Source organism: Maylandia zebra, linkage group LG17 (genome assembly GCF_041146795.1).
Source record: "Maylandia zebra isolate NMK-2024a linkage group LG17, Mzebra_GT3a, whole genome shotgun sequence".
NCBI lineage: Eukaryota > Metazoa > Chordata > Actinopteri > Cichliformes > Cichlidae > Maylandia > Maylandia zebra.
In genome coordinates this window covers 37,058,339-37,075,111 of record NC_135183.1, presented here as the reverse complement: position 1 = coordinate 37,075,111, position 16,773 = coordinate 37,058,339, and the positions used below count along the sequence as shown (strand labels likewise).

Here is a 16,773-nt window from a genome sequence, read left to right as displayed (position 1 = left end):
ATTTAAGTCACATTTGGTGTTTCTGTTTTTATCTAGTCTTTTCTTTTTTACTGCTGATGAGGAAATTGCTGCACATCTTAAAAGTAATGAGACCTAATACAGAGCTGAATCATTTGACATTTATATTACACTTTTTTATAATGTGCATTAGGATACTTAAAATTCATCACATCTTCAGCAAAATAATTCACCACAGTTTTACTGAGAAGAGGTTTGACTTTATGCAGAAAAGATATAGAATTAATAAATACTTAATCTGCTAATTATTGCAGTCAGAGCAAATACGTGCAGGTCATCTTCCTGCGATGATTTACAGTGTCAGTGTGGAGGTGTCGTTTGGTGTTTTCAACATTTATTTTTATAAAACCAAAATGAAAAGTTCATTTGTTAAGTAATAAGTTCATGCGCCTTTAGCAGCTCAGTGTTAATTGCCAGTGCTCTTTGTGACATGAGATTACAGCCTTTAAATGCACAAGTGTGGGAAACACTTAACAGATTAATTCATAGGTAACCGCAAATAAAGTTCTAAATGTGATAAGATTTATGAAACATATGACATTTTCCCTGAGACTGCAAACATTGTGAAATTAAATAACACTTGACTGCTCATTAAGTGCAGATTCTTATCAACAGGAAACTGTGGCTGTGCTGGTTACTCATTCTTTCTTCTGATAAAGCAGGGCGTGAAAATCATTTCAGTTCACGGGTCACAAACAGCCTCATTTAATCTCAAGTGTGACAAACCAGTAAAAAAGCGGCATAATATTAAAAATAAATGAATAATAGAAATTTGAACTTTTTCACATTTTCTCCTGGCTTTAAATGTTGCTAAGGCCAAGTGAAACACACCTGCCACCCATCGCCTTTAAAAATATAACACTAAAAAAGTTTTTTTCTCATTAAATTAACTTTTCTTATTTACTGATTTAGTAGGAAACTGAGATGACTCAAGTATGTGTGACTTCACCAGCTTTTTTTCTTTTGTTGATTGGGTGACAAAGCAAAAATTTCCCAGGTACAACTTTTGTAACTGAACTATATTAAATTTTTCAATTTTAATTCAATTTTATTTATATAGTGCCTCAAGGCGCTTTATATAAATATATTTTACGTCTTTATGATTTTCAGAAGCTTCAGCTCCTGTAGTAAAGCTGATAACACCACACATGGATTAATAGTGATTAGTTGTGATTTATTTTAGCACTGATTTTCCATTTATAAAGATATAAGTGTTTGCCTCTAGGTTTACCCAAACCATTTAAAAAAAGACTGTCATTGAGTTCCAGAGTAGGTCCGTTTTTATTAATAGAGATGATAATTTTGTACATGTCAGAAGAAGAATGTGTTCTTTGTACACATTTAAATTGTATCAGTGCAGAAGAATGTCAGTTTTGTACGAACACTCCCTTCGCATACAACATTTCAAGTTAATTTATCAAGCACAAACATGGATCCGCCTATTAACAACATGTGAGGCAAATGCATAAGATCAATGTGCACTAGGCTACAGGTGAGTCAGCAATTCAGTGCCATTTCTTCGCAAAACTGATCCTCAGCGCCTAAAAAAGGATCTGAGAGAAAAGAACACAGAGACAAGAAGATAAATTATTTATCTGATGAAAAAAAATGTTATTGACACTAAATTGATGCTGACACTTAATAAATACTGTATAATAATAATACTCAAACGTAATAATAAACATGCTACTACTACTACAGCCAAAAACTATTTGTGTAATATTTAATAATGATAATAAACTGTGCAACATGAAGAGCCTCACCTGTTCTGTACTCAATCACAGTGTGAAGGCAGCAGCAATGCCGAAGGCAAGGAGCAGCAGGGCTGAAGTTTCTTCAGGGCGAGTGGACAGACTGTGGTCTATCACTGAACACAAGCAGAAAGCAAAGATCTGAGTCAAGTATCAGTAAAAACAGTTAATATCTTGTAAGCTTTACATCAAACCATGGTTTTCAGACTGTCTACCTTTCATCTGTACAGTTTTTAGGGCTGTAACTGTCTTCCTTGAGGCAGTATTTTGTGCTTCACACTTGAGAGTCACCGATTTAAGCGGATGATCCAGTGTCATCTCGATCACATTGCCCCTCACGGTCTGACTGTCCACAGACGACAGGAAGCGACAAGAAGGGTGACATTCGGCAGTACACACGTATTTATACGTTTCCGCAATTTCTACAACGTCTGGGCCTTCAATCTGAACCTTTGATGGTCCAACTGAAAGACAGATGATTTGTGAAACACATTGTCGTACAAAGTTAATATACAATTACCTCGTCAATATCTCTTTTAAACACACTACCAACAAACCTTTGTCATGACAGCAAACATTCGCTTATCACTTCTGTTTCTTAGGTTAGGAAGGTAGCTAGTAGCTGGCTATACTGTAGCGGTGTCCCAAAATGTAGGCCGCATCCTTCGGACCGGCCTTCGCGGTCTACGTGGATCGGGTCCTTCGAAGACCGACAAGGCCGGAAGTGCGAGGCTGTGAAATGGGACGGTCTAGCCTTCAGATCTGCGTCTCCGTCTCGGTGGAGTTAAATAAACTCAGCCATCTGCTCCTTGCTATCTAAATATAACCGGACGCTGGCGTAAATTCTCGACCATCTCACACTTCTGTTTAGTCAGTTTTCTGTTTGACATTTATTCAGCTGTGCGAAAATCCCAGAGGAACCCACCCGAGTTTAAAGTTTAATTTAATCTAATCTAATCTAATAACTTTGATCTCAGCCAAACCAATTTACTCCGGAAAAAATAATACACCGAAAAAAGCCAAACAATTACATTTTTAAGTTATCCGAGTGACTGCAAAAGTATTCGGCCCCCTTGAACTTTTCCACATTTTGTCACATTACAGCCACAAACATGAATCAATTTTATTGGAATTCCACGTGAAAGACCAACACAAAGTGGTGTACACGTGAGAAGTGGAACAAAAATCATACATGATTCCAAACAGTTTTTACAAATAAATAACTGAAAAGTGGGGTGTGCATAATTATTCAGCCCCCTGAGTCAATACTTTGTAGAACCAGCATTTGCTGCAATTCCAGCTGCCAGTCTTTTAGGGTCTGTCTCTACCAGCTTTGCACATCTACAGACTGAAATCTTTGCCCATTCTTCTTTGCAAAACAGCTCCAGCTCAGTCAGATTAGATGGACAGCGTTTGTGAACAGCAGTTTTCAGATCTTGCCACAGATTCTCGATTGGATTTAGATCTGGACTTTGACTGGGCCATTCTAACACATGGATATGTTTTGTTTTAAACCATTCCATTGTTGCCCTGGCTTTATGTTTAGGGTCGTTGTCCTGCTGGAAGGTGAACCTCCGCCCCAGTCTCAAGTCTTTTGCAGACTCCAAGAGGTTTTCTTCCAAGATTGCTCTGTATTTGGCTCCATCCATCTTCCCATCAACTCTGACCAGCTTCCCTGTCCCTGCTGAAGAGAAGCACCCCCAGAGCACGATGCTGCCACCACCATATTTGACAGTGGGGATGGTGTGTTCAGAGTGATGTGCAGTGTTAGTTTTCCGCCACACATAGCGTTTTGCATTTTGGCCAAAAAGTTCCATTTTGGTCTCATCTGACCAGAGCAGCTTCTTCCACATGTTTGCTGTGTCCCCCACATGGTAAACTGCAAACGGGACTTCTTATGGTTTTCTGTTAACAATGGCTTTCTTCTTGCCACTCTTCCATAAAGGCCAACTTTGTGCAGTGCACGACTAATAGTTGTCCTGTGGACAGATTCCCCCACCTGAGCTGTAGATCTCTGCAGCTCGTCCAGAGTCACCATGGGCCTCTTGGCTGCATTTCTGATCAGCGCTCTCCTTGTTCGGCCTGTGAGTTTAGTTGGACGGCCTTGTCTTGGTAGGTTTACAGTTGTGCCATACTCCTTCCATTTCTGAATGATCACTTGAACAGTGCTCCGTGGGATGTTCAAGGCTTGGGAAATCTTTTTGTAGCCTAAGCCTGCTTTAAATTTCTCAATAACTTTATCCCTGACCTGTCTGGTGTGTTCTTTGGACTTCATGGTGTTGTTGCTCCCAATATTCTCTTAGACAACCTCTGAGGCCGTCACAGAGCAGCTGTATTTGTACTGACATTAGATTGCACACAGGTGCACTCTATTTAGTCATTAGCACTCATCAGGCAATGTCTATGGGCAACTGACTGCACTCAGACCAAATAAGAGTAATATTAAAACTTAGTAGCTGCCGCCATTGTTGGAAACTGGAATTGGCTGGGTCGCGCTATGAATTCTGGGATATGGTGGGCCATGAAGGACACACCCGACCCATCCTTCAAATTTGGGGAAATGAAGGACGCATTTGTTGGCCGCATTTGAAGGAGTCGATGAATTGGGACAGCCCTCATCGCCTGGCTGTGACGTAACGGGTCTTCAAATGCAGCCTCCAAAGGATACAGCCTACGTTTTGGGACACATATAAATGGTTATTGTTAGCCATTTATAATTCTTAGATACAAATTTACTACCCATGGGTCAGAGCCAGCCAGCAGGGTTGGTAAAAGAAAAGCATCAAAGCAGTTGTGAGATGAATAAAGAGGATCAGTGCAACTTTTGGTACACAAATCTCTTGCTTTTGTTAGGTATGGTTGAATATGTAAGGTAAAATGGGATGTACAACAACTATTTTAATATCTGAAAAACATTTTTTCATCATTTGTAGCTCTTTCCAGTAGTAGGTGATTTTGTTTGAAGTTGTTTAAGTGTGGTAACATATTAGAACTTACTGCAGTTTGGAGTAAATATTTATTATGAACCTAATAGTTTTGCATTGAAGAAAATTTTTTTTTTTGTCTATACTGTCAGTTATGGTTCTTAGAAAAAAATGAATTGGTGCATCACTACATAAAACAAGTCCCTTTGACACTTCTGTTTTTGTAGAAGATTAAATATGGTTGTTACGTTTCGGTGTTGTCAGTGTGTTGTTTTTGGCGTGACTGTTATGTGTTTCCTGTTTTACTTTGAAAGTCTGTGTTATCTTAGCCTTTTCAGTTTACGTTTCCCTGTCTCGTCAGTTCTGAGTTGCCCCAGCTGTGTTTCCCTCTTGTTGTCCATTTTCCTGATTGCTCCCTCTAGGTATTTAAACCCTGTGTTTCAGTGTGTCATGGTCGCGATCTCCCCCGTGTTGTAAATAGTTTGGTGTTTTGTTATAAATAAATAGTTTGTTGTAAATAGATTTGTCGATACTTTCGTTTCGGGATTTTGGTGGTGAGCTTTAGTGGGGTTTTTTGTGTGTTTTTTTTTCTTTATTTTTACTTTTTTCGTGTTGCACTCCGGTTGCCTAGGCCGGGGTGTAACATATGGGGGCTCGTCCGGGATTGCCTTCGCTGGGGGGTCCGTGGGACCGCCCCAGCCTTTGTCGTCGCTGGAGGGTCGGTGGGACCGCTCCAGCCTTCATTCGCCTTTGCTAGATGGTCCGTGGGACCGCTCCAGCCTTCGTCGTCGCTGGAGGGTCGGTGGGACCGCTCCAGCCTTCATTCGCCTTCGCTGAAGGGTCCGAGGGACCACTCCAGCCTTCATCCGCCTTTGCTAGATGGTCCGTGGGACCGCTCCAGCCTTCGTCGTCTGCTGGAGGGTCAGTGGGACCGCTCCAGCCTTCATCAGCTTCGTCTGCCTTCGCTTCAGCTGTCCGTCTCCGCTGGAGGGTCCGAGGGACTGCTCCAGCCTTCATCCGCCTTCGCTGGAGGGTCCGTGGGGCCGCTCCAGCCTTCATCGGCTTCATCTGTCTGGATCAAACTTTTCACTTGGTGTTAAATGTTTGATTTTTGGGTGGGGGGAACTGTTACGTTTCGGTGTTGTCAGTGTGTTGTTTTTGGCGTGACTGTTATGTGTTTCCTGTTTTACTTTGAAAGTCTGTGTTATCTTAGTCTTTTCAGTTTACGTTTCCCTGTCTCGTCAGTTCTGAGTTGCCCCAGCTGTGTTTCCCTCTTGTTGTCCATTTTCCTGATTGCTCCCTCTAGGTATTTAAACCCTGTGTTTCAGTGTGTCATGGTCGCGATCTCCCCCGTGTTGTAAATAGTTTTTGTTATAAATAAATAGTTTGTTGTAAATAGATTTGTCGATACTTTCGTTTCGGGATTTTGGTGGTGAGCTTTAGTGGGGTTTTTTGTGTGTGTTTTTTTTTTTTTTTTCTTTATTTTTACTTTTTTCATGTTGCACTCCGGTTGCCTAGGCCGGGGTGTAACAATGGTACAAAACATCTAAACCTATAAACTTTAGAGTTAGCAAATGAAAGGCTTGCAGTTCTGCTTGGGCAGGCTAACCGTCTGTAACAATCTTCTTTAAATATTCAACTTCCAGATTTCTTCTATTTAAAAAAAAATTACTGGAACTTAAGAAGTAGTTATGACCATATCCCTCTTTTATTAGTAAAATAATCTTTGTGTAAAGGTATTTGCTCCCAGTTTTGCATTTGTCTCCAAATCTTGACTTACATGTCACAGCTATGTTTTGAGTAGCAGTGGCAAACAGCCCAGAGATGCGATTGGTGGCTTTGCAGGTGACAGTTTTGGAGGTGTCCATCTCCCGAGGAGTGATAGAAACAACATTTCCTTGACTACGGATCCATGGGCCTTTATCTGTCCTCCAGCTGTAGTAGCAGGATGGCTGACAGTACGCATAGCAATTATAGGTATGGCTCACTGTGGGATTCATCAAACTGGGGCCTGAAATGGAAACATTGGTAGGTCCAGCTATAATAGAAAAATATATATTTGTCATTAGTGGAACCAGTATGGGCTAGTGTCCGTAATTTTTCACATGACAATAACTCAGTGAACTGCTCTTAGTTTTGTAAAAGATCTAACAAGCTCATACCTAAAACCTGGATGTTCTTTGTTGCCGTAGCACTCAGCCCGTTGTCGCCTGAGACTGTACATGTCACTGTTAAAGAAGGTACCCAACTATTAATAGTAAAGGCTAGCATGTTGCTTTGACCCACGGCACTTTGTCCATCCAGAGACATGGAGTAGGTACATGTCCCACAACTGGAACCGCACTCAATGCTGCTTGGCACACCCACCGTCACATAGTTTGGGCCAATAATGACTGGTTTCAAGCCTTCAGAAAATGTCACAAAAATTAGTACTTTATTGCACATAATGTTCAAATTTATTTACAGCTACAGTTCATTTATTATATATTGTTTATGATGATACCTAGAACAGCATTAGCATAAGACTTGTATTGAATTAAATGTAAAATCACTTACCACTGTCAGCCAGTTCAGAGGGCTTTCCATCTGAAGACAGTACTGGGTGAAAGCCTAACAACCAGTAAAGCAAACTACATAAAACATGTAAGCTTTTAAGTTTACAAGAAAATGTAGGCCTAAACAAAGTTTCAGCTATTTTGGGCTGTTTTCGGTCATACAAGGTAAGGAACAGATTGTTAACAAGTTTTTTATTTGGGATTGTTTTTATTAATCAACTCTACTTGCTGCTTATCTTAAGCTAACAGGTATGTGAAGAATCATCTAACGTTAGCAAAGTGTAGCATTACTGCAGGCCTTGTGCTGACTTTACACTTCTTCTGTACTTGTGTTTATAATTACACCGTGTTAGTATTATCTTGTTAATCATGGCCATAGACCTATGCATATATCTGTGCAGGTTCTCAGTCATCCAGGTCATGCTAATCTAAGGAGCTTGGAAAGAAAAACAACTGGACTTCATTTCACCTCACCTCACCATAAAGAAGTCGAGCCGCTTTTCTCGCCAAGCTCCTTGGATTACTGATGCATAGGCTTACAGAGGCTGATGACTAGATATTACCAGTAACTATTTTACTTGGGAGGCTTAAATAAATTGCATAGCCTTCAAATTGTTTTTATGAATAATCTTCACATGGATCCATAAGTTACCCACTACTAACTTGGCAGCTGTTGAGCTTAAAGTTATACAAAAAATATACGATAGCAAAACATATTTTAAGAATCAAAAATAATAGTGCTCATAATGTCTAACTTGATTCAATTTACTTTTTCAGCATACTTTTGTAGATAAATATAGAATGTTAAACGTAAGAATTTGGAAAAACAGCAACAAAACTGAAAAAGCAGAAAAAGGTTAACTGTCAATAGAAACGCGTTAGCCCTATGTACAGTGTGCCACGCTAACTTTTTTATCACAGCTACATTTGAGTTCATCGAAGGATTGTGTTACCTGCCAGAAACAGAAACACCGAAATTCTGATGACATTTGTGTTTTCTCCTTTTGGTTTGGATGTGAAGGTATTATCCATTTTTACTGTACGAAGCTGAAGTGTATCTCCGGGAAACAGTCCACTGACACAGAGCAGTCAGGCAGCCAGTCAACATGACTAAGCACACAGCTCATATCAGTAAGAGCTGAAAAGAAATCACCCTTCTTCGTCACCGAGCAATCCATTGCTTTTGTTTCGTAGCACAGTGCGACCCATAGTGGTTACACAAAGGTTTCAGAATTTCATTGCTATGTATAACCGATTTAGATGGATGAGTTTGTGCACCTTGGGTCAATTTTCCAGAAGCTGATTTTAAAGAGTGGAGAATTACACTGCAGCAGTACTCCCATCTTTGGGCTACAGGCTCAGAGCCAGATAAAAGGAGTGCTTTGAATCTAGGGTGGTGATAGTTGTAGAGAGTAGCCCAAAAAGGAAATGTCACAGGTCTGACCACTCGAACAGCAAACATTTAAATAGAAAGGCATTTATATAGCAGTTTTCTAGTCTTATTGACAATTCAAAGCACTTTATATATCTCAAACTAATCAAACACATGCATATAATAAACTACAACACAACAACTTAACACAACTTAAAACAACTGAATAGACCACATTTATTGAAAGCAAACATTTTGACAAACTAATAACATTCAGTCTTTCTACACAAATACTAAATGTCAAAGGAAAAGAATACTTGTGGGTGTAGGTGCAAGTAGGTGCAATTTTATTTGTAAGAGAGTGTGTGTGTGTGTGTGTGTGTGTGTGTGTGTGTGTGTGTGTGTGTGTGTGTGTGTGTATGTGTGCTCTTAAAGTGACGTCTCTTTCGAGTCCTTGGGTGGCCTGAAGGTCAGTATCTCTGTGAAAGTGTGACCTGCACAACACAAAAGAGGAAACTGTTATTAACAGCAATGCTAAACTCAAGTTTAACAACTAAGACACTGCCTGCCTTGCTGATTATGTTACGAATCAAGGCAGCTTCTGTGTATTATTAGATTTGAAATCTGCATCAAGTAAGATTAGCGTACACTGACCTCTTTTGGCCTAGGGAAGGTACTACAACTTCATGGAATTAATTTTTTTTTTTTTTTTTTTTTTTTACTGTCATTCACATTGTCAATTTTTACCTATTATCTATACATCTTTTCTGTATGTTTGGGGTTATCTAAAGGAAAAATCTGGTTCTTCAGCAGTTAAATGCCCCACTTTGTTTGGTTGTTTGGTGTTAACCAGGAAGCATTAGAGGCTTTCTTAGATTTGTTTTTTTAACCTGAAGAACAACTGCTGGCTGCAGATTAGAACAAAAAAAGGAGAATTGGGGGGAAAGGACCAAAACAGTAAAGATCTGTGCCAAAACATTAACAGCTGAATAATAGGTTTTTTGCAACTCGATTAATTTCAATTGAATTCTATTTTATATAATGTAAAATCACAACAACAGTCATCTCAAGGCGCTTTATGTTGTAAAGACCCTACAAATATACAGAGAAAACCCCAACAATCAGATGAGCCCTGTGAGCAGGCACTTGGTGACAGTGGGAAAGAAAAACTCCCTTTTAACAGGAAGAAACCTCTGGCAGAACCAGCCTCAGGGAGGGGCGGGGCCATCTGTCGTGACAGCTGTACCTCCCATTCTACTTTTAAATACCTTCAGAACCACAAGTAAGCCAGCAATCTGATAGTGTGATGTAGAGGGGACACGGTTTTATGAGGTCTTTTAAGCTAAGATAACATGATTTTACATTCGATTCTGGATTCAACAGACTTCTGTCATATTTCTTTCAGAATATTTTTGAACAACTCCAGTATTTTTTTATTACGTTTCCACAGGTCCAGCGGCAGTTCTGTGTTGTCTAGGGTCTGATCGTATGGCAGCGCCTCGGTCTCCTCCTCCGTATCTCTGAACTCACTGAAGAAAGGGAGGTCAAGCGCCTCAGAGGCGCTCAGCCTCTGGTCAGGGTCCAGAAGCAGCATCTTTTCCAAGACACATACAGCTGTAATGCAGAGACATGTCATATTCTGGATGATAGTAGCTTAGTGTAATTTATGGATGGTGTATGATCACGTACCATTTGAGCTAGCTTTGGAGAAAATTGAGTGCAAATCCTTTTTTGGCACTTTTGGTAAGCTTCTGATGTAGTTTCTGGCCTGTTCGCAGAGGGAGAGGAAGAAGGTTGATCATTTGAAATATTAAATCAGTGACAGCACATATGTCTACTATTGTCATTTCAACAAGCCCCACCCACTTACTGCTCAAACCTTCTATTTGTGAGGGGCAGCCAATCATGAGAAAGTTGCTTTAAAAGGAGGAGGGGGCTGCACCAAATCAATCTAATGCAAACCAAGATTAAAACTTTTGGAAATGGAATTGAGCATAAGAGGTGACCTTTCCACATGCTTGATTAAAGTCTACACAGGAAAGTAATTCTTTAAAGTCTAATTCAATGCAAATGTCACCTGAGTGCTACTCATGTAGAATACAAGAATAAGACGCATGCACCAGTTTGGCGAAATGTACCGTATTTTCCACACTATAAGGCGCACTTAAAATCCTTTAATTTTCTCAAAAATCGCCAGTGCGCCTTTTAACCTGGTGCGCCTTATGTATGAATTCTGGATGTGATTACTGACCTCGAACTGATTTTATGTAGTACACGGCGCTCAAAAATCTGTCAAAAAATGTTTTAGTACGACTTTGGTAAGCTATGAAGACACAACGCTTGATGGAATGTCGGACAATTGTGACTACCGTAGTCAGAAGCCTTGCGGACTCTGTGTAATCTGGGTCTAAAATTCCGTCAGCTTCAGGTCCCAAAGTCAAACGAACACTGCAGCATCACTGAGAGTTAAAAACTGTCTAAATTCTTTCATCTTTAATAAAATGATCAGCGTGGCTGCTTTACCAGGTGTAACAATTAAGTTTAATATCCAGGCATCCATGAAAACAGAATTTATTAAATTTAATGGAGTTAGAAGTTAGCAGGAAGTTAGCTCGCTAGTTTCCACCTAAACATGATATTGCATGTTCTGACTGAGAGATTTCTGAAAAAATTCAAACGTACAGCTCTGCTGTCACTTCCAAAATAAATGAAGACAGAAAACTAAACAGCAGTGAAGTTTGTAGGGTTACTGAAGTTGGGCTAGCTGGTATATAATGATGTGCTACGTGATCACTAGCAACACAGCTATGTTAGCATAACATAAGCACAGTGAAGCTGGAGGATGAACGCTAACTTTTTTCCACTCAATAAAGGTTTATGCGAGGGTTCCCGATGGTTAGGAACAAATGCAATTACATGGCAGGATGCTGTAAACTGACCAAACTTCAGTCAGGAGAACAACTGAGATAATCCATCCACAATATGAGGTTAGTCATTAATATACTGCAACAACATGGGAAACGAGCAGCTGCGAGAGAATTCAACATTAATGAATCAATGTTACGGAAGTGGAAGTAGCGAGAAGAATGAGTTGAGTAAAGTTTGACTTATCTGACTGTTTTGTTTCACTTAATGCACCTTATAATCCGGTGCGCCTTATGGTACGAAAAATAGAGCATTACAGTAACTAAGAAAATAGGTAAGGAAGATGCACTGCACTCGACTCCCAGTGCCGAGAAAGTCCTAAACACAGCTACTCCTGTGCTTTCAATCTGAAAAATATGTGTTTCAAACATACTGTGAGAAAAAAGGAATGGTTTTGATAAACTTCTGTGCATCTTTTTGTGATGAGAACTGTGAAAACGCTGTGACCAACTTTGTATTGGAATGCATTATAGCAACTATGAAACCAGACTGACCACAGCTGCTTTTCCCTTTGAGGTCTGAGAGAGCAAATTGCATATCTTTTACAGCCCTCCCCTTTTTCAACTTTACAGCCAGTGTTTCATACTCAAAGGGAACTGTAACCCCAGGTTATTACTTACATCTTGACTTTGTAGTTTCACAATAAAGTCAGGAGATGGGGTTCCTGTAATCTTCATGATTTCCCTCAGCTGGTCCAGGTCTGACAGTGAAATATGGTTAAGAAGGGTGTGTTTAACTGATTTTTGATATTCAATTGTGAGCTTTCTTTTCAGCTTGCAAGTATAATGGGATCAACATGAAGAGACAGTAAAAATAGGAAAATGGGGAATAAGTCTTAATTTTGCTGTGAAGTGAAGGATTCAGGTGGTTAGTCTTAAACATAGACTGCATATAAAAGATGGCAAGGGTTACACGCTAGACTAACACGGTGAAGGATACGGTCGTTGCCTTTGAACAACGGCTTTCCCAGCAGCATCTCCGCCATTATGCAACCTGCCGACCAGATATCCACTGCAACCCAAAGCCAAGCATCTTTATCTGCAATTTTGGATTAAGAAAGAAATATATCCTCCTGATTTTTACCCCCATCCCTATAAGAAAGATAGCTGTACCAGTTTGCGTATAGTGCATCCAGTTGAGGATAACCTCTGGCGCTCTGTACCACCGTGTCACCACATAGCCGGTCATTTCAGAATCAGCCTGCCTCGCCAGGCCAAAATCCAGAATCTGAAGTGGAGGAAATAACTGAACTTTAACACAGAACGTGACTACGTCTAGAGACTTCACATCGATACATCTTCTTTGTTATTCGGCATTACCTTTAACTCACAGTCTGGGTTAATGGCTAAATTTCCAGGTTTAAGATCCTGTGGTGAAAAGAAATGTTGAGACCAATGAGACCAAGAGATACAAACAGTATGTGATTCAGGTTTAACATTAGTCATTAAAAGTAGGAATTCAACTCAATTTTATTTACATTCCATGTAACAACCCTTATTATTGTGATACAGCACCACTAGGGGGTGTTGTCCTGATATTGTAGTAGTTGGGGAGACTCCTAGTGTGTGTGTGAGTGCAGCGGCAGCCATTACAGCCGAACAGTCTGTTCAGAGAGAGACCTCATCATTGTAACGCGATGGCACCGGCGACTACCCATCCCCGCACATGTAAGTATGGACAGAGGAGAGCCGTGGAGACCTGGCATGTATGGTCTTATGTTGCTAACATCAAATAAGGTCTGTTGTTCGATTTAACTGACTGGCCTCGAGTTATCCAGCTAACCTACACACCACATGCCCGCTGGACCCACTAGCCGCTCTTTCTTCGCCAGACTGCCGTTACAATAACAGACATTGCCTCAAAGTGCTTTATATTGTATGCATAAATACCCTAAAATTTATTAGATTAAATTACATAATCCCCTGTGAGAAAGCACTTGGTGACAGTAGGAAGAAAAAAATCCCTTTTAACAGGATGAAACATCTGGCAGAGCCAGGGTCGGGGAGGGGCGGCCATCTGCCGTGAGTGGTTGGTGGTGAGGGGAGAAGAAGAGAACGGAGGGAGGCAGGACAAAGGATTTGGAATTGGAAGGCTTGTTTCTTTAGCAGGGCTAGCAAGGGTGAAAAAAGGACACATTTTTTAGCAGTAATTGATACGTTTTCTGCTCTAATAAGCAGTTCTCTGAGAGGCAGGAAAAATCAAGGAAAGGCTTTTGAAAATAGACATTTCAATAACACGATCTAACAGTCAGCGTATCAGACACAAACGCACACACTCACATAACAAAGCTCCCTGTGTGGGAATCGAGATGAATGGGACAGAGTATAAAAAAGAGAAAGTAGCCCCGCCACCCCCAAAGCTCATAGTCTAAAAGGTCAAAGGTCACCTACCCTGTGAATGATCCCTGCTGAGTGGATATACTGTGGAGAAAGCAGAGAGAGGGGGCATCAGATCAGCTCACTGAAACACTTTCCTGTTGTTTCAAGAAATTTCATGAGGGTTTCATTCACCTTGAGTCCTTTCAGCATCTGATAGACGAGGAACTGCACTCTGTCCTCCGATAACCTCTCCAGCTTCATCAGCTTGCCGAGGTCGGTGCCCATGAACGGCATCACCAGATAACTGCGGAGAGGCATGGGATCAATTCAAATGAGCTCCGTCTGATTCTTTAAGAGTGGTTAAGGAGAGCAGAGAGAAACTTACAAGTCACGAAACCGGTCGAGTGAGATTTCAGGAGTGAAAACATCCAACAGCCCAATGACCTGATAAGCCAGGAGGGAAAAAAAGCTCAATTAAAATCCGACTGGAATGATATTTAATCACATCTCTTCTCCTTCAAGCATGAACTTCAACATCTGCTATAATGTGAGTCGTATTTGCTGTTCCCGCGTCTTACGTTTTCGTGCTTCATGTGTTTGAGAAGTCGCAGCTCTCTGTAGGCCCTTTTGGCAAAAAGTTTGGTCTGGAAAGGCCGGTGGAGTTTCTTGATGGCCACCTGTGTCCCTATCCGGCGGTCCCATGCTGAACTGATGAGCAAGAAAACAGGTTTTATTGTCAGACTGAAATTTAAACTGGAATTACAAACCCCGATTGCACAATGAAACGTTTTTTAATGATCTGAATTAAAACCAGAAACAACTGCATCTTTCCATGTTTTTTCCATAGAAATGTGTTTCTTTTGTTGTGTTCTTGGTTTCAGTCAGGCACCTGCCCCATTTTTAGTGTGTGTGTGGATGTATTTCCCAGTTAAGCAAACTTGTGCTTTTCCTAGCAGGACAAGTCACCGTGTCTGCAGTGGGAAAAAATGTAGACTGCAATGTGACTGGAGACAAAGTGCATTCTGAGGAATTAACTCAGGGTCTTTAGCTTGACCCTAACAATAAGAGTTGGGGGTGGGTTTTCTTTGTTGACCCTCAGTCACAGTACACAATGCAAAGAGGGGCCCTAGACAGCCATCTGTGGAGAGACCACTGACCAAAAGAGCACATACAACCAGGACCTGATGCTTAGATAGGCTTTTATTGCAACATAAGATGCAGTGATGTGCAGAAATCTTGAGTCGCTTTTCATTTATTTACAATTTCCTAGAAAAATGGGAAATGGAAACAGAGATTTATTGAGACAAGTGTTAAAACATACATGGAAATAAAGCATATAAGCCAAAAACAGAATTTATAATTCTAATAAGCTTGAAAGTGGATAATTGGTAGGTCCAACATCATTCTTTAACACAGCCTGATCTCTCTTTGGCAAGTTTCCTTGTAGTTTCTTTAAGAAGTCTTCAGGACGGACATTCAAAGCTCTCCTTTGGATGTTGACTGACTGATACTACACTGCTTTGACAGTGTTGAGGTCCGGACTCTTGGGGAGGCCAATGCAAACACATACAATTGGCAATGTGTTTGTTATCAATATCCATTTTGACGAGATCTCCAACAGCTGGCTAAAATGGAGCCTCAAACCATGACAGAACCTCCAACATGTTCTATGGATGACTGTAGACACTTGCTGTTGTACCTCTGTGCTGTCCTCTGAATCAATTTTTTAAATTTGTATTCATCAGCCCACAACACCCGTTTCCACTGATTTTCAGTCCAGTTCTGGTGTAATTTCTCTTCGTCCTCCTTCCTTGACAGCTGCCCTCAATAAACAGTAAATGGATCAACTGAAGAGTCAGGTGCATCTCTCAGGTCCTGTGTCAGCTTGGTTTTTTTTTCCAGTTTCTTAAGGACAGGACTCTTTTTTTAACAACACACTGCACACGCTGCTAAGACATGCCAAGTTTTTGGCTAATAGCACTTTGGGAATTACCTTGTTGGTGCAAGGCAACATTTCATGCCTGTCCAACTGTGTTACTTTGGTATTTCTCATAGATTCAACTGAAGAAACAGGAACAAATGTTGTGTTTTTGCAACAAGCTGCTAGGAACAAAGTGCAAAACTGATTATTTGCTAAGCTGACTGTTGTCTGTAGGCAACACTTGAGTTAGGTGTCTTCTTCATGCTTTGCTGACCAATCAGCGAACAAGTAAGCAGGGAAAATAATCCCTCTGAAAATGGTCAGGTACAAGGACTGGACTGAAAATGGGTCAAAAAGGAGCCAAAGAAAAACGTTGAAAGATTTTGAGAAATCCCGAGGAAACAATTTAGAAATTACAAGCAAGCCTGGCTCCCTGGAAGCAAAATATAAAGAAATGAAAGGAGGCTCAAGACTTTTCAGACCGTACTGTACTTTATAGCCTTTCACAGTATGTACACAGACGTTGCTTAAAGTCTAACAGACTTGTCCAACTGCATAACACGCACAGGATAGGTTGAGTTTGTTGACAATCAGTCCAACACAACAGATTTTTTCTTTTTTAATCAAATTCTTTTAAAACTTTCAGCTACAACTTGCATAACTCACCACACAGTCCCATATGCTCCCGTTCCGACCTGCTTCAAGTCTCGATACCGCTCCGGTACCTCCCACACGGTTCTGTTGATCTCCTGCCTGTAGAACCCCGTCCTGGAGCGCACAGCCATACCCTACCGACGAACAAGGCTGCGGCTCCGCTCCAAACTCTCATGTGAAGAAATAAAAGTTCCACAGTAAAGAGCAGCTGTAGAAACTGCTGGGGCGCAAAATTCCTCCAGATGCGATCTCTTGTGCGCTTTGGAGGATCGATACTCACGGCCCCCCAGGACGCACACGCAGACTCACGCGCACTGAATTGTTAGTGGTTGTTT

At 40.8% G+C, this 16,773-nt stretch overlaps 1 protein-coding gene across 2 annotated transcripts; it reads right to left on the bottom strand.

The window, feature by feature from the left end:
• Nucleotides 1-1,280: 1,280 nt before the first annotated feature.
• On the bottom strand, nucleotides 1,281-16,773 carry mapk12b (mitogen-activated protein kinase 12b). Of its 2 annotated transcripts, XM_076875845.1 has the most exons (16): nucleotides 16,451-16,767; nucleotides 14,442-14,571; nucleotides 14,249-14,307; nucleotides 14,056-14,167; nucleotides 13,936-13,965; nucleotides 12,865-12,912; nucleotides 12,658-12,772; nucleotides 12,485-12,556; nucleotides 12,166-12,245; nucleotides 10,310-10,388; nucleotides 10,061-10,234; nucleotides 6,856-7,098; nucleotides 6,474-6,731; nucleotides 1,985-2,233; nucleotides 1,782-1,885; nucleotides 1,281-1,571 (listed from the first exon to the last, which is right to left on the bottom strand). In XM_076875845.1, the coding sequence occupies exons 1-15, from the start codon at nucleotides 16,567-16,569 to the stop codon at nucleotides 1,797-1,799; spliced, it is 1,857 nt and encodes a 618-aa protein (XP_076731960.1). In that variant the 5' UTR covers nucleotides 16,570-16,767; the 3' UTR covers nucleotides 1,281-1,571; nucleotides 1,782-1,796. The 2 variants fall into 2 exon arrangements, with proteins under 2 accessions (XP_076731960.1, XP_004553934.1); XM_004553877.4 differs by lacking the exons at nucleotides 1,281-1,571; nucleotides 1,782-1,885; nucleotides 1,985-2,233; nucleotides 6,474-6,731; nucleotides 6,856-7,098 and adding an exon at nucleotides 8,979-9,114 and having other exon boundaries at nucleotides 16,451-16,773.